Raw genomic sequence first — 25,187 nt, forward strand, 5'->3', positions numbered from 1 at the left:
AATAAATAACCTAACTCTGCACCTAAAGCAACTAGAAAAGGAAGAAATGAAGAACCCCTGGGTTAGTAGAAGGAAATAAATCTTAAAAATTAGAGCAGAAATAAATGCAAAAGAAACAAAAGAGACCATAGCAACAATCAACAAAGCTAAAAGCTGGTTCTTTGAAAGGATAAATAAAATTGACAAACCATTAGCCAGACTCATCAAGAAACAAAGGGATAAAAATCAAATTAATAAAATTAGAAATGAAAATGGAGAGATCACAACAGACAACACAGAAATACAAAGGATCATGAGACTACTGTCAGCAATTATATGCCATAAAATGGACAATGTGGAAGAAATGGACAAATTCTTAGAAAAGTACAACTTTCCAAAACTGAACCAGGAAGAAATAGAAAATCTTAACAGACCCATCACAAGCATGGAAATTGAAACTATAATCAGAAATCTTCCAGCAAACAAAAGCCCAGGTCCAGAGGGCTTCACAGCTGAATTCTACCAAAAATTTAGAGAAGAGCTAACACCTATCCTACTCGAACTCTTCCAGAAAATTGCAGAGGAAGGTAAACTTCCAAACTCATTCTATGAGGCCACCATCACCCTAATACCAAAACCTGACAAAGATGCCACAAAAAAAGAAAACTACAGGCCAATATCACTGATGAACATAGATGCAAAAATCCTTATATAAGTATTTTAAACTACATAGTTTAAGGCTAATGATTACTTGCCAAGATTTATAAAAGAAAGATAACTAGAAAAAATAAATGTTTGATGTCAACATGAATGGGCACAAAAAGTCTGAAAAATATAAATTGTTATAAGAAGGTGAATGGCTGCAGCGTGACCTAAGGAGCAAACAAAATGAAGTGACTGAGAACATAATTTATTCAGAGAACTGGATATCATCATCTGATCTGTTATTCTGTGCAACTTATAAGAGTGTAGGTAAAGTTACAATTAATTAGCTCAATACAGATTCTGTTTGATGCTGCCAGTTGTTTAACCATGAGAAATAAACTATACTTAATTTATATAGTTGGTATTGGTATAAGTTCATTTGTGAATTTTTGTAAACTATTAAAAGGATATGATGATCACTAGTTTTCTTTCAAAGGCTATGATTTTAGAGAATTAAGGATTAACACTTTTCCTTTGGAAGTAGTAAGTACTACTTGAGAACAAAGATTATGTTTTATCCTTAGTGACTATTGCAGTGGAGGCGTATAATAGATGTTCAATAAATATCCATGGAATTAAGCAATGCATGAATGAAATCTGGGATTAAGTTATATGACATTATTCAATCATTTACACTTTGTTTCTTTTTGAAAGCATTCATTCATGACTTCAATGTTTATATTATAAAAATAATGGATATTTTTGAGTATTAAGATATATTCAATAAAATATATTAAAATTTATTTTTCCTAAATATGCTATTAGACTCTGATGTGTATCATAAGGAACTCACTACTCTCCTCTCTCAGGTTTACTAATCAGTTGAGAATCAACTATTCATAAAACTGTTTATTAGAACATTAGAGTTACATAACTAACCAAAATTAGTGACTTAAGACAAGAATAGCCATTTATTTCACTCACGAATCTATAATTCATGCAGGGCTAGGAAGGCATGACTTATTTCTGGCACATATGTTATTGCTGGGTTTGCTTGAGTGGGTCTGAAAAATTCACTTCTTAGTTGGCTCAGCCACATACATGGCTAGTAAGCTGATGTTGTCAAGCTATGTGCTGCATACGGAATCATAGATTGATAGGACAGTTTCCTTCCCATCTTAACTATCATTATTAAATATCAGTATAAATAGAAGGGGAAGTGATGGTTGAACCATCCACCCTGCCTTACGTGTTATCAGAAATGTCTTCTTATATCCATGTTAAAATTGTTCAACCTAAGGCCATTGTTTAGCTGGGAGCTTAGCCAAGACTCTTGGCCAGGGGCCTTGATTTCTCTCCATGTGGACCTTTCCAGAGGAATATTCAGGCTCCTTCACAACACAGAAACTATATTCTAGTTATTTTAGCAGGTATTTTAGTAGTGAGGAATTAGAAATTTCTAGTTTCATAAGGCATGGGCCCAGATATTGGCATGTGATTATAGTTACCATAATCCGTTAGTAAAATAGTTAATAGAGTATGCCTAGATTCAAGGGAAAGGAAAAAAGACTATGGCTATCTATGGGAAGAGTGTCAGACAATTATAGCCATCTTTAATCTAATATAATTTTCTTTAAAATAATCCCCTTATGGTGAATAAGAAAACTATAGGGCTTTTAGGTATGATATTTACAGTATATATGTCACAATAAACTGGAAAATTCTGAAAGAGATGGGTATACCAGACCACCTGACCTGCCTCTTGAGAAACCTATATGCAGGTCAAGAAGCAACAGTTAGAACTGGACATGGAACAACAGACTGGTTCCAAATAGGAAAAGGAGTATGTCAAGGCTGTATACTGTCACCCTGCTTATTTGACTTATATGCAGAGTACATCATGAGAAACACTGGGCTGGAAGAAGCACAAGCTGGAATCAAGATTGCCGGGAGAAATATCAATAACCTCAGATATGCAGATGACACCATCCTTATAGCAAAAAGTGAAGAGGAACTAAAGAGCCCCTTGATGAAAGTGAGGGAGGAGAATGAAAAAGTTGGCTTAAAGCTCAACATTCAGAAAACGAAGATCATGGCATCTGGTCCCATCACTTCATGGGAAATAGATGGGGAAACAGTGGAAACAGTGTCAGACTTTATTTTTCTGGGCTCCAAAATCACTGCAGATGGTGACTGCAGCCATGAAATTAAAAGATGCTTACTCCTTGGGAGAAAAGTTATGACCAACCTATTTAGCATATTCAAAAGCAGAGACATTTCTTTGCCAACAAAGGTCCGTCTAGTCAAGGCTATGGTTTTTCCAGTGGTCATATATGGATGTGAGAGTTGGACTATGAAGAAAGCTGAGCACGGAAGAATTGATGTTTTTGAACTGTGGTGTTGGAGAAGACTCTTGAGAGTCCCTTGGACTGCAAGGAGATCCAATCAATCCATTCTGAAGGAGATCAGCCCTTGGATTTCTTTGGAAGGAATGATGCTGAAGATGAAACTCCAGTACTTTGGCCACCTCATGCAAAGAATTGACTCATCGGAAAAGACTTTGATGCTGGGAGGTATTGGGGGCAGGAGGAGAAGGGGACGACAGAGGATGAGATGGCTGGATGGCATCACGGACTCGATGAACGTGAATCTGAGTGAACTCCGGGAGTTGGTGATGGACAGGGACGCCTGGCGTGCTGCGATTCATGGGGTCACAAAGAGTCGGACACGAGTGAGTGACTGAACGGAACTGAACTGATGTCAGAATTACCAAGTCTTTAAATATGATGTGAAAGTGAAAGTCACTTAGTCGCATCCAAGTCTTTGTGATCCCATGGACTATACAGTCCATGGAATTCTCCAGGCCAGAATACTGGAGTGGGTGTCCGTTCCCTACTGCAGAGGATCTTCCCAATCGAGGGACTGGTCCCAGGTCTTCCATTTTGGAGGTGGATTCTTTACCAGCTGAGCCACGAGGGAAGCACTTAAATATGATAAGCTAGTAAAACTGGACTTGTCTTAAATTGTATCAAGCTTAAAAGGCTACAGGAGAGCATATAAAAAGAGGCTTAACAAATTTTAACTGGTCAATCAAATTATTAGTAGTAAAGTAGGAAAATTACCTCTATGGCATCCCATTCAAAGAAAATGAAAATGAAAGTGAAATCGCCGTCTTGTCCGACTCTTTGCGACGCCATGGACTGTAGCCCACCAGGCTCCTCCATCCATGGGATTTTCCAGGTAAGAGTACTGGAGTGGTTTGCTTTTTCCTTCTCCAGGGGATCTTCCCGACCCAGGGATAGAACCTGGGTCTCCCGGATTGTAGGCAGACGCTTTACCATCTGAGCCACCAGGGAAGTTCCAAAATATATTTCTTTGATCCCCTTTTTTTTGCGGGGGGCAGGGGGAGACAAGAATACTGGAGTGGGTTGCCATTTCCTTCTCCAGGAGACCTTCCTGACCCAGGGATTGAAGCTGGGTCTCCCGCATTGTAGGCAAATGCTTTACCATCTGAGCCACCAGGAAGTAAAATAGGAAAATTACCTCTATGGCATCCCATTCAAAGTATAAAGTTATATAATAGTCCCCTACAAACCTTGCCGGGTCAAGCAAGAGCATTCGTGTTTGATGAATGACAATAGGACTTCCCAATTCATTTGCTATCTTAATATGGCCAGGACATGTATCACCTTGGTTTCTCAACACTTTATTCTCTCACGTGCATTAATAATGTGTACTTCTTCTGTGTTTTTTGTCACCAGTAGTGAAACTTTGATTTGAAAAAAAGAATGTTTCTGAAAAAGATGTTTCCTAGGTTTTTGGTGTGTCAGTTTACTGAAAGAAAAATATTTAAATACCTATAATGTTCCAGGAACTGATCTTTGTTCTGGAAATACAACAGTGAGCAAAAAAGAACAAGGCCCAGGCTAGTATTTATGGATTTTGCATTTCTAATTGGGAAGGTAGATATCAACAGATAAATATGTCACATAAATTAAACTAGTGATGAATAAGTTTAGGAACAGACATAATAGGGGGTGGAGACTGATGCTGAAGGAAGGGGAGGTTTTTTTTGCTGAGTGAAAGTCAATTGTTTGGAAGCTATTTCTATGATGCTGATGCTGATATATACATAACATTTCATGGATGCTTACTCCGTATTGGACTCTTTTAAAACTATTTTATATGAGTTATCTTATTTAGCACAACTCCTTTGTAAGGAGTCTAGAGTAACTGTAAAGTTGAAAGAGAGGAAATAGAATACTCAAGAGCTCTAGTAACTGGTCCAAAGACACATAGCTAGTCAGTGGGAAAGCATGTACTCTTGAAGGAGACAAGAATGCTGGTAGAGGTGGTCAGAAGAAATTGAATTGAGGCTCTATTTTGAAGGTAGAGCCAATAAGAATTGATAATGGAGTAGATTAGATGAATCAAGGAGTGAATTGAAGAAAGACTCTGTAGCTTTAATCTGAGGAAATAGGTGTGGCTTTGCAATTTAATGAGATGAAAAATGCACTTGGTTGTTGAAGAGAAGGTAGTGTTAAATGAATTCTCTTTTGAACATGTTAGATTTGAATGGCATTAGACATTCAAGAATATCTGTGTATCTGTAGTTCAAGAGAGGTTATTACTTTGGGAGTTAGCAGCATAGAGCTAGTTTCTATTGAGATCGATTTCTTTCATTGTTGGGTGTCATGTTCCATGGTCACTTTCCTTAAGGATGTACTCTTTTATCCTATGAACGGAAACTGTGGTGGGAAGCAGTATTGTTGCTTGCCATGGAATGTCATACTTGCTGTCACCATATTTTATGAAATGTGCACTAGTCTTAAATGTTGAAAATATTTTTAAAGAAGTGATTTCTCTTTTTAAAAATATACATATATTACATAGATTTGTATAGATGATAAAACTTATATAACGTTGTATACCCCCAAAATGACTGCATGTAAAATACTAGTTAAATATAATGTCTATTTGTTTTTGTTGTTCAGTCACTAAGTCATGTCCGACTCTTTGTGACCCCATGGACTGTAGCCCTCCAATTCTGTCCATGGGATTCTCTAGGCAAGAATATTGGGGTGGGTTACTATTTCCTCCTTATAACATTTCAAAGTAAAAAATTTTATACATAATAATGTATGTATTATATATGTATATATAATTATGTATATATTGTATGTATTACAAATATGTATGTATGTACAAATATACATATGTATTTATACAAATAAATTACATATGTTATAAATACATATATGCATGCACATAATTATATGTATATAGTTGAATGTCTTACCTTAAATTATGACCTTGATTAATCTTACTCAGTATAGGACACCACACTCACATGAAAGCTGTAGGCAGAAGATATCTTTGTAATATACCCAGCTTAATGGGATGTTGATTATATCCTTCATTTATTAATGCTGAAAACTGTAAATACCTTGACAGTTTTATTCATATTTCAGTGCTTAAGCTATTCATATGACTAGAATGTGTGCATATTTAATGTACCCCAAAAGATGAAATGTGTGGTAATTTGTTTAACTAAAAGGCAGTAGTAAGACACTTTGGCAAATAGAGCATATTACAAGCATCTTAGGGAGCCAAACAAGTTGAACATGTCAAAATAATAGTTCTGTAATATTCACTGACATCTTAAAATAGCTGGAGGCTATTCAAAAGCATGACTGTAGCATTATTTAATTAACCTGTAAAAAGCTCATTATTTAAAAACCAAATTCTCTTCATGTCACTTGCTTGGAAATTCAAAATTCCATGTTTGTTATACGATTCTTCTACCATTAGTTTGTTCACATTATTTCTGTGCTTGTCTTTCTTAATACCAACAATGAGGAATAGAGTTTTAAGTCTGTGATTACCTCTCCTTTTTTGTTGTTTTTAAATATAAATATTCAATGATTTAAAGATCTTGTTGAGAAGTGTCAGCATTATATTCTTCCCACTTAGTTTTAACAAAATATTGTCTATCTTACAAATTGTTCTGTGCTGACACCAACATCCCCAAATAATAGCAACCCCCCCATAAAAACAACAACAAAAAATCCCTAAAAAGTGATTTTAAAAAAGAACCCGAGTAACTGCTTGTAAAATCATAGCTTCCTATCGTGAAACTTTAATTTGTTATGCTCAAAGAGCCACTGTTCTTAAAGAAAACAAGTGATTTTCTGAGAATAGATTGAGGATCTTAAGTTGGTTCGCTGGTTTGATATAATACTCTTTCCATCAAGTGGAATTTGATTGATGAAACTGTGAAATGAAACAGTTCATATGTTTTGTTCAGAGGAATTATTTTTTCAGATGCTTACAGGAACAGGAATGGAAGTGATCATCATCTGATATTCTACTTATTTGTGAAATGCTTTTGCAGTGAGTGTGGTTATTAAACATAGTGTTTACTGAATATTAAAGGGAATAAAATAGTGCCTTCTTTTCAAAAGAGGGCTGTTAAGGGATAAAACTAAAGGGACAGGATAGGTTAGGAGTGGTGTGTGATTGAAGATGTATTTATTTGGCTCTGAACTCAACTGCTTTTAAAAGTTTTTTCAAGATCAGGTCAACATTAGTAACCTGATAGATCTGGAGAAAGAGGAGTTGGTACATTATTGGTTGATGGAGGAAGTAGCAATTACGGGCATTAGAACACCTTATACTTTTCTTTAGCTACTGTAGATAGATAACAGTGGTTTGCAGGTTACAAGTTATTCTTAAAATAATGAAGTAAAAAAAAATCCTTACAGTACTGGATTACTGACATAAATTTAATAGGTAGAAATTATAGGCACTCCCAAAGTTTTATTTTAGCTGTTAATTCCAATTCTGTTTCTTCCTAGAATCTTCTAGAAATGAAACACCTTGATTTGCCTTCTCGTCCTATATTTTTGATATTCTGTCAAAAATAATGATAAACAGGGAAATATTCCAAAAGCTGGAAGAAGCATGCAATGAGAATGAGCATATATTTCTAAACTGAATCATCAATTCCTCAAAATTTTAAGTTGGTTAAGCTTCATTCAGGAAGACAGGGCTAGAGGATAATTTTAGTGATAAGGCTAAGAGGCAAATCATAAACTTGGATCATCTAATTCTTCATGAAATCTATCAATCACCATCATGTTTTACCAAATTGACTAGCTGGTGGTCACTCAGAAAATCATGTTTATCATACTAAAGATAAGATTTACTGAGTGAACACCAAATTGTAGGCACTCTTCTCAGGGAGTTATCATGCATAATCCTGAAAAGTTTACTAAGGTATCTTTGTCAGATAATTTATTGATCTGGCCAGTATTCATATCATTTATTTTCACTTGGGATATTTGTTTTATTTTCATCATTTCTTCTCTTTCAGCTCTTCTTTATGCAACTATTTTTGGAAATGTTACCACAATTTTCCAGCAAATGTATGCCAACACCAACCGATACCATGAGATGCTAAATAATGTACGGGACTTTCTGAAACTCTATCAGGTCCCCAAAGGCCTTAGTGAACGAGTCATGGATTATATTGTCTCAACATGGTCCATGTCGAAAGGCATTGACACAGAAAAGGTATGGATTATTATAACTGTTTTTGTTACTTATTTTATGTTTCAATAGGATCTTCAGATGCATGTAACTTTGTCACTCACATATTACTTGTATATTATTGTTATTCTGTGTTTCACAAGCAAATATCAGTCAGTCATATTACTTAGCACTTAGTAGGTAGAAATCAGTCAACCATTAATCATCAATTAGTACTAGTAGTCATCACACTTAGTTTAGGGATTGTGGTTCCTGAAAACAACTGATTACTTCATTTGCCTAAAACACTCTCATTACACTCAGAATAATTTTCCAAATTCCTCAAAAATGCTAACAGTGTTGCCATTTCTCCTGCTAGATTTTATTCCTGATTTTGCTTTTGACACTTCGCTCATTTAAAATTTAGAAATGTCCTTGATTATAACTAAAAGGTTATGTGTCTTCTATTTTACCCTCTACTTAAATTCCTCTTCTCTCACTTTTATGTTTTATAATGCAACTTAAAATTCTTTGTTTTTCCCATTTCTTTACAAAACTTATGAAATGAATACCACCTCTAGAATCCACCTGACATTGCTAAATTCTTTCTTGTCTTTTCATGGAATCTCTAAATTTTTACGATCTAACTTATACCAGGGTGAAAGAAGAAATCAAAGTCCTCTCATGATAAATAAAGTCAAATTAAAAAGTCCTAACTTCCTATATCCAGCTGATTCACATCAAACGTAGAGAATGACAAGTAGGGCTTGCATATAAGAATTTTAGAGAAAACTGATCTTGAACTATTTCACTTTATAAGCATTGATGAAGGCTTTATTTTTTGGTACTGATTTTTGACATATGGTAATCAGTACATTTGGTAATCAGCACATTTTTGACATATGGTAATCAGCACATAACTTGGCCAACAAAAGTCCATGTAGTCAAAGCTATAGTTTTACCAGTGGTCATATATGGATGTGAGAGTTGGACCATAAAGAAGGCTGAGCGCTGAAGAATTGATGCTTTTGAACTGTGGTATTAGAGAAGACTCTTGCGAGTCCCTTGGACTGCAAGGAGATCCAACCAGTCCATCCTAAAGGAGATCAGTCCCTGATATTCATTGGAAAGACTAATGCTGAAGCTGAAGCTCCAATACTTTGGCCAGCTGATGCGAAGAACTGACTCATTAGAAAAGACTCTGATGCTGGGAAAGATTGAAGGCAGAAAGGGAAGGGGATGACAGAGGACGAGATGGTTGGATGTCATCATTGACTCAATGGACATGAATTTGAGTAAGCTCCAGGAGATGGTGAAGGACAGAGAGGCCTGGCATGCTGCAGGCCATGGGATCGCAAAGAGTTGGACATGACTGAGTGAATGAAAAACAACAACAAATCAGCACATAATCTTCCTTGCCATTTCCCACAAATTTTGTGTTTTTAATCATAGGAGGTTGACATAGAATTTCTTTCAGACCATCTCAACAAGCACCTTTCAGTGTCATGTTGAAAGAACCAATGAACAAAGTAGATTTTTAGTTAGGGGAATTTCATGAAGCAAGTAGAAAGTTTTAAGCCAGAACAGCTGCTGTTAGGGGCAGAACGGCTGAGGGGAGTTGAAGGGAATGGACTTGAAAAGTAAGAGTTGAAGGACTGAAGCCTGCAGAGAGTGCAAGTGAGATTCTGGAGGATAGCTGTGTGGAAGAATTATGAAAGAGGGAATTATTTGCTCATTTTTCCACAGTTTGCAAGATGCAATTAAATGGTCCCTTAATGTGGACTATGTGACCACAGAGGGGAAAGGACAAATTGCACATCTGTGGAATTTGATTAACATCTGCCTGAACTGATATAAGGTTATTAGTGAGGGAATCCAAGAAGGAAAAAGTCTTCCTCAGAGGTGCATGTGGGAATCAGTGTTTAAATTGCCAAATGCAGGATATTCTTTGAGGTCCACACTCAGTGAAACTGAGCTCAGAGGCAACCATCTAACTTGTCAATCAGTGTCTTGGTCAGAAGCTTTTCTTTCCAGAAAATTCAGTGGGGTCTAATGGTAGCTGACAGAAAACATCAGTAAAATGTTGGAATGATAGCTCTTTACATAAACCCAGAGCCTATGCCACAGATCTCATACAGATCTGATCTTCGAGTTCCTTTCTCTTTCTGAATTCCCAGATGCTGGGAATAATGGAATCAACAGATTCTCACAAGCTTCCCCTCTAGTACCTACTCACCTGTCTGCTTCATGATACAGTTAGGGTATAATGCACTGGAATCGGGTGTGTATAGAAGTGCATCCACAATGTAGTTTCAGAATGGACATTTTTTTGGTTGTTTGCTATTCACTATTTGTAGTCACAGGAATGTACTACTGATTGGTAGAATATTGATGGAAAATGGAGTGTTAGGGAAAAAAGATGAAGATAATATTAAAATTGAAATAAAATTTTTATTCACATGAAAATATTTTTAAAGAAATAAGTGAAAATATTAAAATGAATTCAGTTCAGTGCAGTTCAGTTGCTCAGTTGTGTCCGAATCTTTGCGACCCCATGAACCGCAGCATGCCAGGCCTCCCTATTCATCACCAACTCCCGGAGTCCACCCAAACCCATGTCCATTGTGTCGGTGGTGCCATCCAACCGTCTCATCCTCTGTCATCTCCTTCTCTTCCCACCTTCAATCTTTCTCAGCATCAGGGTCTTTTCAAATGAGTCAGCTCTCTGCATCAGGTGGCCAAAGTATTGGAGTTTCAGCTTCAACATCAGTCCTGCCAATGAACACCCAGGACTGATCTCCTTTAAGATGGACTGGTTGGATCTCCTTGCAGTCCAAGGGACTCTCAAGAGTCTTCTCTAACACCACAGTTCAAAAGCATCAATACTTCTGTGCTCAGCTTTATTTATAGTCCAACTCTCACAGCCATACATGACCACAGAAAAAACCATAGCCTTGACTAGACGGACCTTAGTTGGCTAAGTAATGTCTCTGCTTTTTAATATGCTGTCTAAGTTGGTCATAACTTTCCTTCCAAGGAGTAAGCGTCTTTTAATTTCCTGGCTGCAGTCAGCATCTGCAGTGATTTTGAAGCCCAGAAAAATAAAGTCAGCCACAGTTTCCACTGTATCTCTATCTATTTGCCATGAAGTGATAGGAATGGATGCCATGATCTTAGTTTTCTGAATGTTGAGTTTTAACCAACTTTTTCACTCTCCTCTTTCACTTTCATCAAGAGGCTCTTTAGTTCTTCTGCACTTTCTGCCATAAGGGTGGTGTCATCTGCATATCTGAGGTGATTGATATTTCTCCCGGCAATCTTGATTCCAGCTTGTGCTTCCTCCAGCCCAGCATTTCTCATGATGTACTCTGCATATAAGTTAAAAAGGCAGGGTGACAATATACAACCTTGACGTACTCCTTTTCCTATTTGGAACCAGTCTGTTGTTCCATGTCCAGTTCTAACTGTTGCTTCCTGACCTGTGTACAGGTTTCTCAAGAGGCATTCAGGTGGTCTGGTATTCCCATCTCCTTCATAATTTTTCACAGTTTATTGTGATCCACACAGTCAAAGGCTTTGGCATAGTCAATAAAGCAGAAATATATATTTTTCTGGAACTCTCTTCCTTTTTCAGTGATCCAGCAGATGTTGGCAATTTGATCTCTGGTTCCTCTGCCTTTTCTAAAAGCAGCTTGAACATCAGGAAGTTCACGGTTCATGTATTGCTAAAGCCTGGCTTGGAGAATTTTGAGCATTACTTTACTAGCGTGTGAGATGAGTGCAATTATGCAGTAGTTTGAGCATTCTTTGGCATTGCCTTTCTTTGGGATTGGAATAAAAACTGACCTTTTCCAGTCCTGTGGCCACTGCTAAGTTTTCCAAACTTGCTGGCATATTGAGTGCAGCACTTTCACAACATCATTTTTTAGAATTTGAAATAGCTCAACTGGAATTCCATCGCCTCCACTAGCTTTGTTTGTGGTGATGCTTCCTAAGGCCCACCTGACTTCACATTCCAGGATGTCTGGCTCTAGATGAGTGTGATACCTTCGTGATTATCTGGGTCATGAAGATCTTTTTTGTACAGTTCTTCTGTGTATTCTTGCTGGCTCTTCTTAATATCTTCTGCTTCTGTTAGGTCCATACCATTTCTTTCCTTTATTGTGCCCATCTTTGCATGAAATATTTCCTTGGTATCTCTAATTTTCTTGAAGAGATCTCTTGTCTTTCCCATTCTGTTGTTTTCATCTATTTCTTTGCATTGATCCCTGAGGAACGCTTTCTTATTTCTCCTTGCTATTCTTTGGAACTCTGCATTCAAATGGGAATATCTTTCCTTTTCTCCTTTGCTTTAACTTCTCTTCTTTTCACAGCTATTTGTAAGGATTCCTCAGACAGCCATTTTGCTTTTTTGCATTTCTTTTTCTTGGGGATGGTCTTGATTCCTGTCTCCTGTACAATGTCGTGAATCTCCATCCATAGTTTCAGGCACTCTGTCTATCAGATCTAGTCCCTTAAATCTATTTCTCACTTCCACTGTATAGTCATAAGGGATTTGACTTAGGTCATACCTGAATGGTCTAGTGGTTTTCCCCACTTTCTTCAATTTCAGTCTGAATTTGGCAATAAGGAGTTCATGATCTGAGCCACAGTCAGCTCCTGGTGTTTTTTTTTTGTTGACTATATAGAGCTTCTCCATCTTTGGCTGCAAAGAATATAATCAGTCTGATTTTGGTGTTGACCATCTGGTGATGTCCATGTGTAGAGTCTTCTTCTGTATTGTTGGAAGAGGATATTTGCTATGACCAATGCGTTCTCTTGGCAGAACCCTGTTAACCTTTGTCCTGCTTCATTCTGTACTCCAAGGCCAAATTTGCCTGTTACTCCAGGTGTTTCTTGACTTCGTACTTTTGCCTTAATATGTAAAGTGACTTACAGAGCAATAGAAAAAATTAGAATATAATTTTATATAAGTTATACATATTTTATATATTTTTATAATAAGTTTACTCTTATTATCCCCATATATTTTTTTGTTTGCAGGATAACTTATAGAAGGCAAAAATACAAATTACTAATAAACGTACAAAATGTCTTCCTTTCACTTGTAATGAATAAATACCTAAGGAACAAGAGACTGTTAAAGATAATTCCCAATATTAACATACACTGTAGTGACTGATACCATTATGTTATTCTGGTCTATATGTAGTTTAGTAGGGCACTTCTTTTGAAAGCAGTTTGACCAAGAAAATATACAAAATTTGGAAATATCTAGACCTCAGTCACTATGCCTCCATCCTCTTCTGTCTAGAATCTCTCCTTTAGTGATATCATACAATCTGATGACTATAATAATATATGCTAACACCACCCTAGTGTACCTAATCATCCTGGACTTATTCTCTGATCCACAGATTCCCCTATTTGACTGCCTACTCATATCCAATGAAGTTGTCCAGAACTGAACTCCTAATCATCTCCCATAAACCAACTCCACTGACATTCTTCTCCAGTGCAATTCATAGAAACTCCACCCCTCAGTTGTTTAGGACAAACCTCCTACATTGAAACTTCTACCAAAATCCTGTTGGCTCCATCTCTATTTCTCACCACCTTCATTGCTATTACTTGGTTAAAGTCACTCTCTTTTGTCCTATGTATGTTATTTTGTAGCCAAGTGATTGATCTGTTCATCCTCCCCTGTCCCTTTATAAATTATTTTCAAGATGGCAACCAGTAAGCTTATTTGGCTTTCATAATAAAGCTTTCTATCTTTTCTGTTCCTCTCTTGTCTCTCTTTTCATCTTATTTATCTAATCCATCCATCCTTCCATTCATCCATTGTATTTCTATCTGTTATATAATTCATCTTTACTTTTGATAATACGAATGACATTGGTTGAGCCTGTTAAAATAGGATAGAAGAAAGAAAATGAAAGTTTGATGACAGTAATCACATAAATCTTACAGTTGTAGAAATAATCTTAGAAATATGGATTTACTTGAAGATAGCTTTAGTAAACAGCACCTGGTTTTTAAGAGTTATGCTGTTTGACACTGGGCTTCTCTGGTGGCTCAGATCTTAAAAAAATCTGTCTGTAATGCAGGAGACCCAGGTTTGACCCCTGGGTCAGGAAGATCCCTTCGAGAAGGGAATGGCTACTACCCACTTCAGTATTATTTTCTGGAATAAAAATAATGTGTGAAACAAAATCTTTGTTCTAATGCTTCTCTTGTTAGTTTTAAAACAGCTATATATTTTTTTTCAGCTGCTGGTGCTATAGAATTTAATGATGCATTGCAGCTAATTAGAGAAAACCTTCACCCCAATTACTGAGATTTCATTCTACTGCTTCCACATATTTAGTTTATAGATTTTTTTGAATTTAGCTTTAAACTCACAAGCAAATTAATCACTGTGATTTAATTCAGTCTTAACTTGTGTTTCGTGAATAATGCTTTCTCTAATATAAGTTGTGGCATTAAGATTAGTACTGATGTGAAATTGTAGCATTTTTATCCTGAAAGTTTGCCTTAGGAAATTTAAAAATATAGAACAGTATCTAGATTAATTTTATTTGGTTGAAAGTATTTTATTGACTACTAATTACTATAGTTGCTTCAGTTTTTTAAAATTCAGTAGCCAAAATCCATCCTCTGGCCTTTTGCTACTTGATAACATTCTGTGCCCTTAAAAGACAAGAGAAATGGGTGGAAGGAGAGGATTTAAAAGGGAAAGAGCAAATTATGGGGAGGAAATAGAAATGATGATAGTTAAACCTAAAAAAAATCTATCCCACGGTTTGAGGTAACTTTTCTGAGAAATAATTTAAATGACGTAAATGCTTAGAGATTTTATTTTCAGCTTTAGGACTATATGAAAAACTATACAACTTGTATTATGTGGGGACCACATATTTCTCATAATACTGGATTTATTTTCTGCTTGTTTTGTAGAATATAGTTTAAAACCTTACTGTTTTTTATTTTCCACTGTCTTAACACATTTTTTCTAATATACTCTTTGACAAATCTCAGTAAGAAAAAAGTTCTTTGGTCTTCATTTCTTGTTTCATGTGTTTTGTAATAAGCATGAAGTATCAGTAGGCAGATCCCATTATATGAAAAGTTCTGGCAGAATTATGCAAAACATTCAAGCAGATTTATGCCTTTAGAATATAAAGAGATTGATTTTGAGTATGTTAAAATCTTGGATTATTTTTAAAGCATATATTTCACCAGAACACTTTACTTCTTCCAAATATAGTAGGCAATATATATATTTTTTCTACAAATTAGCTTTCTTTTCATTTTTTTGCTTTTATACTTGTTTTTTTTTCAATTTAGAAAAGCCTGTATAAATATTTCTTTGTATTCCTAAATGTGAAAAACAGGGATGACATTCTTATATATTCATAGTGTCATTATCTTGGTTCAATATTTAAATTATTTAAGTACTTCGAGAAGTTTCTATAGCTGAACCCGAGTGAAGGCACTGGCTTTCTAAGAGCCTCACCTGGTTAAAGATGCCATGTAAGCATACACATGTGAAGATAGTTAAACAAAACTGAATTGATCTTAAAGATGAGTTAATAGGGCTTTTGCATTTGGGTCAAGGGAGGTAATAATCATCCCAATATAGTCCATGCTATTCATATTATAGGCAAAATATTATGTTTAGCTGAATATTTTAAAGAAATGTTATCAAATGACAGTTCACGTATGAGAGATAATCATGATAACGTAAATTTCTGGGAATCTCGTTATAAGATGAATAGTTAAAGAAATATGAACACTTAGTTTGGCTAATTAGAGATTTTGGAAAGAGGTATGATGGGAAACCTTAGATATTGGAAGTATTTAAAGATGAGTGCTCTGTCTGCATCAGGCAGAAATTAACTCCCTGCCAGTAGAGAAAATAGACAGAACAGAATGCAAAGTGAATTTTGAGGTCCCAACACTAAAATTACATGCTAATTGTATCTAAATGACTTAGAGTACTATTAAACATCATAGCCGTTTTACAATTCAAAAACATATATTCAAGAAATCCTTTATTGAATATTATATAATAAAATACAATAATGATTCAATACTTATTTCTCAACAATTTTTATTAGTACATCTAATGGCTGTAGTTTCCACATGAAACTAACTGGCTTTTCCAGTGTGGCATAACAAACACCATCTTAAAGATAATCTTGAGGATTCAGAATCTCTGATGGGGCTAAGCCAGGCCAGGCCTGTGGGACAACTAGCATTTTTTTTCATATGGTTTTTAAATAAACTGCTTGTTGAGCAAAAGAGACTGTGGGTGGTTTATTATTTTAGGAAACTATTCTTCAGCCTGTTGCGTGAAAGTAACATGCTCCAAATATCTGAAAACTATGACTTTTGTATCTGTACCTTAACATGGCAAGGAAACTTAATTATTATCATGTCTGCGTGTGCTTCTCAGTTGTTACCTTCTGAAAAATTACAGGGTAGGCATTCACACTTTCCTAGCTGACCTGAAGGCATTATCTGAAAAGGCAGACTTTATCTAAAACCTCAATTATATTTTTCCTTTAATGAATCAGAAGTTAACGAAAATACCATTCAAGGGTTTATTAGAAACATTGTAAGTAGATAGGAATTTTAAGTAATATTTTCTGTGATAGTTATTTGAAATGTAAAGTTATATTGGATGTGTCTTGGCTTTTGAAATATTTTAAGAGTGCTCCAGTGCCAGCTTTATTTTACTGTTAGCTAGTATAATTAGTAGTAAATTTTGTGTGTGTCAGGGAGTAGGCGGTATTATTTTCCTTCAAATGGTAGGGAGACATTGTATAACAGGTTAAAACCAGAGTGGCTCAAATCATTCTCTAAGAATAATATTAAGGGCACTTTTTTTTGTATCATGTTGAAATTACCTTAGTGCATTAGAGAGGGCTAGTTTGTATTTCATTCTCTCAACATTCTTGTCATAGCCTCTGAGGAAGGGACTAAGGAATCATTTGATAGCTATAGTCCAGGAGTGAGAAGGAGTTGTTCATATAAGACCACTGATGATTTGCTCAGTAGCCTGGATTCATCTTGATATGAGAATTGCTTTCAATGCTTTTATGAAACTCACACCCACAATAGAGATTACTGTCACTTAGTTGGTTAGAGTATGAAAAGTGTGCACATAGGGCTTGCATAAGATAAGCAGTAATACACGATATCAAATAATTTCATTTATTGTGGTTACTTTTGATTTCTTCCTTTACCAATCATAAACTATAAGAATTAGGTTATGCATGGCACCATTTTTAATCATGGTCTTTGCTTGTAATTCACTGCATACTGTTGTCTTTATTATTTATTTATTTATTTATTTTTAAAATTTTTACTTTATTTTACTTTACAGTTCTGTATTGGTTTTGCCATACATTGACATGAATCCACCACGGATGTACAGCGTTCCCAAACATGAACCCCCCTCCCACCTCCCTCCCCATAACATCTCTCTGGGTCATCCCCTTGCACCAGCCCCAAGCATGATGTATCCTGCATCAGACATAGACTGGTGATTCGATTCTTACATGATATTATACATGTTTCAATCCCAATCTCCCAAATCATCTCACCCTCTCTCTCTCCCTCTGAGTCCAAAAGTCTGCTATACACATCTGTGTCTTTTTTGCTGTCTTGCATACAGGGTCATCATTGCCATCTTTCTAAATTCCATATATATATGTTAGTACACTGTATTGGTGTTTTTCTTTCTGGCTTACTTCACCCTGTATAATCGGCTCCAGTTTCATCCATCTCATCAGAACTGATTCAAATGTATTCTTTTTAACGTACTGTTGTCTTTAAATATAGATGAAAATAGAACCTCAGTTGGAGGACAATTTGGATGAATAAAATATTTATATATACAAACACCATGAATGAAAATAAATATATTTTGGACTTTGGTGAAAAAAAAATCCATGAATGTTGTAGGTGGTGTTACAATATGAGTAGGTGTTTGTAAACAACTTATTATTTTGTACTAAGCCACCTTGATTGCTCTGTTCTTAAACTCTCTAAACTTACTACAGCCAATCTGTAGAAATGGCCATCAAAATACTTATTTTATGAATGATATTATACTGTTTCCTACAATTTTTGCAGCATATGAGATAAAGGTAGGATTGTTTAAATGGTTGGATTTTATAAAATAAGCTTTAAAAAAAAAACTTCCACTTGTGTTATTTCTGTTGTTGTTGATACTGTTGTTGTTCAATCACTCAGTCATGTCCAGCTGTCTGTGACACCATGGACTGCAGCATGCCAGGCTTCCCTGTCTTTCACCATTCACTGAGCTTGCTCAAATTCATGTCAACTAAGTTGGGGATGCCATCCAACCATCTCGTCCTCTGTCATCCCCTTCTCCTTTTGCCTTCAATCTTTCTTAGCAACAGGCTCTTTTCTACTGAGTTGGCTCTTTGCATCAGGTGGCCAAAGTATTGGAGCTTCAGCTTCAGCATCAGTCCTTCCAATGAATATTCATGATTGATTTCCTTTAGGATGGACTGGGTTTATTTTGTTGAAGTTCAAGGGACTCTCAAGAGTCTTCTCCAACACCACAGTTCAAAAGTATCAATTCTTCAGGCTTCTTTATGGTCCAACTCTCACATCCATACATGACCATGGGAAAAACCATAGCTTTGACTGTATTGACCTTTATTGAAAAAGTAGTCTTTGCTTTTTAATACACTGTCTAGGTTTGCCAGACCCTTTCTTCAAAGGAGTAAGTGTCTTTTAATTTCATGGCTGCAGTCACCATCCACAGTGCTCTTGGAGCCCAAGAAAATAGTCTGTCACTGTTTTCATCATTTTCCCATCTATTTGCCATGAAGTGATGGGACTGGATTCCATGAGCTTCATTTTCTGGATGTTGAATTTAAAGCCAGAGTTTTGACTTTCCACTTTCACCTTCATCAAAGGGCTTTTTACTTCTTCTTTGCTCTCTGCAATTAGGGTGATATCATCTACATATCTGATGTTATTGACATTTCTCCTAGCAATCTTGATTCCAGCTTGTGCTTCATCCAGCTTGGCATTTTACATGATGTGCTCTGCATATAAGTTAAATAAACAGAGTGACAATATAGAGCCTTGACGTATTCCTTTTCCAGTTTGGAACCAGTCCATCTTTCCATGTCTGGTTGTAACTGTTGCTTCTTGACCTACATACAGGTTTCTCAGGAGGCAGGTAAGGTTGTCTGGTATTCCCATCTCTTTAAGAATTTTGATGCAGCACTTTAACAGCATGATCTTTTAAGATTTGAAATAACTCAGCTGGAATTCCACCACCTCTACTTGCTTTGTGATGCTTTTTAAGGCCCGCTTGACTTCACACTCCAGGATGTCTGTTTTATTTTTTATTTTTATTTCAGGACCTGTGACTTTGTACACTTCATCCACTTTCCCATCTCTTTCCTGGTTTTTATGATAATGACTAAAAAATGCCTATTTTTTAGCTCAGGATGATAGTTTTTTATTTTGGTCACTCATTGTCTATGAAGTATAAAAAGCTACTTTTAGCTTCTTTATTAGTAGTGCCAGATAACCATGATCAGCCCTGTCTGGCACAGCCAAAGGCAGCAAGAGAGTGGAGAAAATAGAGTAAATACATAACAAGAGAATGAATATTTGTTATTTAAGAAAGAAATCCCTCTAGTTGTTCACTGACAATTGCCTGAGATGCTGCTTCATTCCCTCCTCTGTGGATGTTCCTGGAGTTAAGGAGAGAGACATATTGCCATGCAATGTAGCATCTTTCTTTAAATTTTCCTTCTTTTGGGTATTGGTCTGTTTTGAGACCTTTCAACATTCTCTTCTTTTCCTGTATTAACATACTTTCTTATTTCTCTATATCTCAAACTTCCTTGTGGAAGTTTTCATTTCCCTGATTTCTGCTGGGCTATCTCCAAGACATCAATTAAGGAAGCATCAATGCTATGGTAGAATTTACAAAAAGGAAAATGGCTATCTTTTAAAATTTACATCCACATCAAAGGGAAACATGATTTTACATTCTCCAAGATAGATCATATGATAGTTCACAAAAGTTTCAGTTAATTTAAGAGGATTGAAATCATATTAAGCATCTTTCCTGACCATAATACTTTGAGACTAGAAATCAACTACAAGATAAAATTGCAAAAAATACACAAACACAGGAAGTCTAAACAGTATGCTGCTAAACAAGTGAATCATGTAATCTTTTATTTCAAAGAAGAAATGAAAAAGATACCTTCAGACAAATTAAATGAGTACACAGCAAACAACCTAACCTTATACTAGTAAAAGAAGAAAAAACAAACCCCAAAGTTAGTAGAAGAAAAGAAGTCATAAAGATTAGAGCAGTAAAAATTAAATAGAGACTGAAAAAAATTTTTTTAGTAAACGAAAAGCTGGTTTTTTGAAAAGGTAAGCAAAACTGATAAACCTTTAGCCAGTCATAACAAGAAACCAAGTAAGAGGTCCTGAAACAATAAAGTCAGTAACAAAAAGGAAGTTACACCCAACATCACAGAAATGTAAAGGATCATATGAGGTTTCTACAAATAATTATGTGCCAATAAAGTGGACATCTTACAGGAAATGGACAATTTCCTATAAATGTGCAATCTTCCAAGACTGAACCAGGAAGAACTAGAACATATGAACAGGCAAATTTCCAGTAATGAAACTGAGTCATTAATAAAAAAAATTCTCAGCAAACAAAATTCCAGGACTAAGTGACTTCACTGCTCAATTACACCAAATATTTAGAGAATGTTCAGGTGTTAATCTATCCTTCTCAAACTATTTCAGAAATTTGCAGAGGAAAGAATGCTTTCAAATTCATTCTATGAATGAATTCAATGAATTCATCCTATGAATCAAATTCAACCCTAAACCAGTTTCAACAGTATATAAAAAGGATCATACACCACAATCAAGTGAGATTTATCCTATAGAGGCCAGGTTGGTTCAGCATTCACAGATCAAATGATGTGATCTATCACATTAAAAAATTAAATAATTAAAAGTCATATGATGATAATCTCTATAGATGTAGAAAAAGCTTGTGAATTCAACAAAATTCAGCATGCATTTATGTAAAAACTCCAAAAAGTTGGTACAGAAGGAACAAACCTCACATATTAAGGGCCATTATGATAAGCTCAAAGCTAACATCATACTGAATGGTAAAAAGCTGAAAACATTTACACTAAAATCAGGAATAAGACAAGGGTGCTCACTTTCTCCACTTTTATTCAACATACTATTGGAAATTCTGGCCACAGTCGCCAGGCAAGAAAAATAAATTATAGGTATACAAATCGGAAAAGAGGTAAAATTGTCACTATTTGCAGATGACATGATACTATACTTAAAAAATCCTAAAGATACCTGCAAAAAAATACTACACCTCATCAATGAATTTGGTAAAGTTGCAGAATACAAAATTGATATACGAATATCTGTTACATTTCTATTCACTAACAACAAACTTGGATAGCAAGGTGATCAAACCAGTCAATGCTAAAGGAAATCAGCCCTGAATATTCATTGGAAGGACTGATGCTAAAGCTGAAGCCGAAGCTCTATTGCTCTGGCCACCTGATGCAAAGAACTGACTTATTGGAAAAGAACCTGATGCTGGGAAAGATTGAAGGTGGGAGGAGAAGGGGACAACAGTGAATGAGATGGTTGGATGGCATCCCTGACTCAGGGGACATGAGTTTGAGCAATCTTTGGAAAATGGTAAAGAACAGGGAAGTGTGGCATGCTGCAGTCCACGAGGTCACAAAGAGTTGGACACAACTGGGTGACTGCACAACAACAACAACAACAACAACAACAAGCTATCTGAAAGAGAAAATAAGAAAACAATCCTATCAAAAAGGACAAAATACCTAGGAATAAATCTAACTAAGGACATGAAAGATTTGTACTTGGAAAATTTAAGATACTGATGAAAGAAATTGAAGATGATTCAAACAGATGGAAATATATACTATGTTCATGAATTGGAAGAATTAATGTTGCTAATATGATCATACCATCCAAAGCAATATACAGATTCAGTGCATCTCCTATCAAAATACCAAGGTTTTTTTTTCACAGAACTAGACCAAATAATCTCAAAAATTTGTATGAAAACACAGAAGACCCAGTAGACAAAATAATTTTGAGAAAGGAGAACAGAGCTGGAAGTATCACACTCCTTGAGTTCAGACTATACTACAGAGCTACAGTAATCAAAATAGTATTGTATTGGCACAAAAACAGACACAGAAATCAATTGAATGGAATAGAGAGCTTAGAAATAAACCCACACACCTATAATAGGTTGATCTACAACAAAGGAGGCAAGAATACACATGGATGATCTAGAGGGGTGGAGTTGGGGGTGGGAGGGAGGCACAGATATATATATATATATGGCTGATTCACAATATTGTACACCAGAAACCAATACAGCATTGTAAAGTAATTATATTCCAATAAAAATAAAGTGAACTCAAAAGCAGTAAAAAACATAAAAATAATATATTATGGGGAAAATACAGTCTTCAATAAGTGATGCTGGGAAACTGGTCAGTCACATGTAAAAGAATGAAATCAGAACATTTCCTCAACCATATAAAAAAATACTTGAAACGGTTTAAAGATCTATAAGACTGGAAACCATAAAACTCCTAGAAGAAAACATAGGTAGAAAACTCTTTGATATAAGTTGTAGTAATATTCTTATTGGATCTGTCTCCTGAGGCAAATGAAACAAGCAAATATTAACAAATGAGGCCTCAGTTCAGTTTAGTCCAGTCACTCAGTTGTGTCCGACTCCCTGCGATCCCATGAATTGCAGCACGCCAGGCCTCCCTGTCCATCACCAACTCCCGGAGTTCACCCAATCTCACGTCCATCGAGTCAGTGATGCCATCCAGCCATCTGATTCTCTGTCGTCTCCTTCTCCTCCTGCCCCCAATCCCTCCCAAAATCAGAGTCTTTTCCAGTGAGTCAATTCTTTGCATGAGGTGGCCAAAGTATTGGAGTTTCAGCTTTAGCATCAGTCCTTCCAAAGAAATCCCAGGACTGATCTCCTTCAGAATGGAATGGTTGGATCTCCTTGTAGTCCAAGGGACTCTCAAGAGTCTTCTCCAACACCACAGTTCAAAAACATCAATTATTTGGCGCTCAGCTTTCTTCACAGTCCAACTCTCACATGCATACATGACCACTGGAAAAACCATAGCTTTGTCTTGACAGACCTTTGTTGACAAAGTAATGTCTCTGTTTTTTGAATATGCTGTCTAGGTTGGTCATAACTTTCCTTCCAAGGAGTAAGCATGTTTTAATTTCATGGCTGCAGTCACCATCTGCAGTGATTTTGGAGCCCAAAAGTAAAGTCAGCCACTGTTTCTACTGTTTCTCCATCTATTTGCCATGAAGTGATGGGACTGGATCACTTCATGGTAAATGAACTGAACTGAACTGACTGATGGGACTGGATGTCATGATCTTAGTTTTCTGAATGTTGAGCTTTAACCCAACTTTTTCACTCTCCTCTTTCACTTTCATCAAGAAGCTTTTTAGTTCCTCTTCACTTTCTGCCATAAGGGTGGTGTCATCTGCATATCTGAGGTTATTGATATTCCTCCTGGCAATCCTGATTCCAGCTTCTGCTTCTTCCAGCCCAGTGTTTCTCATGATGTACTCTGCATAGAAGTTAAATAAGCAGGGTGACAATATACAGCCTTGACGTACTCCTTTTCCTATTTGGAACTAGTCTGTTGTTCCATGTCCAGTTCTAACTGTTGCTACCTGACCTGCATATAGGTTTCTCAAGAGGCAGGTCAGGTGGTAATTAAACCTAAAAATTTTTACATACAAAAGGAAAACATCAATAAAATGAAGAAATAATCTACTGGATGGAAATATTTGTAAATTATATGGCTGTTAAAAAATACCCAAAATATATTAATAGCTTATATAGTTTAATATAAAAATATAAAACAGCTTGATTAAAAGGTATATGAAGATCTGAATATACGTTTTTCCAGAGAAGACGTGTATGTGACCAGCAGGCACATGCAAAGATGCTCAACATTGCTAATCAGAGAAATGCAATTCAAAAGAGCAATGAGATATCACCTCATACCCATCAGAATGGCCATTATCAAAAAGACTAGAAGTAACAAATGTTAGCAAGATTGTAGAGAAAAGTGAACCCTTGTAGACTGTTGGTGGGAATGTAGAATGATACAGACGCTATAAAAAACAGTTTGGAGGTTCCTCAACAAACTAAACATAGAACTGTTATTAATATACAACTTAGCAATTGTTCTCCAGGGTACATATCCAAAGAAAAGAAAAACACTTAATTTGTAAAGATGCATGTGCCTCAGTGTTTATAGCAGCACTATGTCCTGCAGCCAAGGTATGGAAGTAATCTAAATGTTCATCGACATGTGAATGAATAAATTGACATGCCATACACAAACACATACACACACAATGAAATACTACTCACCCATAAAAGATCGAAATTTTACCATTTGCAGCAACATGGGGGTACCTGGAGGATATTGCACTGAGTGAAGTAAGTCAGATAGAGAGAGACAAGTACTGTATGTTTTCACTTTATATATGCAGCCTAAAAAATAAAGCAAATGAATATAATAAACAGACTCACAGAGAGGAAACTACTCTTACTGGTGGGGAGAGGGAAGGCTGGAGGGGAAACACAGTGATAGAAGATTAAGAGGTATAAAATAAATGCATAAAATAAATAACCTACAAGGATGTATTATACAGCACTGGGAATATAGTCAGTAGTTTATAATAACTTTAAATTGAGTATAATCTATAAACATTTTGAATCACGATGTTATGCACCTGAAACAATTATGATATTGTAAATCAAGTTGATAGAAGAAAAGGAAAACATAGTTTTGTAGGATATTGTTGTAATTGCTATGGAGTAGTAAATTAAAATGGAGAAGGCAATGGTACCCCGC

The 25,187-nt window shown here is 35.9% G+C and overlaps 1 protein-coding gene across 1 annotated transcript in view; it reads left to right on the top strand.

Annotated features, from left to right (window-relative positions):
• KCNH5 (potassium voltage-gated channel subfamily H member 5) overlaps positions 1-25,187 on the top strand; it is a 302,879-nt gene that overhangs the window by 221,009 nt on the left and 56,683 nt on the right. The window contains exon 8 of the mRNA XM_018053761.1: positions 8,000-8,199. Coding sequence (XP_017909250.1) covers positions 8,000-8,199 — 200 coding nt within the window. The remainder of the gene's footprint in view (positions 1-7,999; positions 8,200-25,187) is intronic.

The sequence above is a fragment of the Capra hircus genome, chromosome 10 (genome assembly GCF_001704415.2).
Source record: "Capra hircus breed San Clemente chromosome 10, ASM170441v1, whole genome shotgun sequence".
Lineage (NCBI taxonomy): Eukaryota > Metazoa > Chordata > Mammalia > Artiodactyla > Bovidae > Capra > Capra hircus.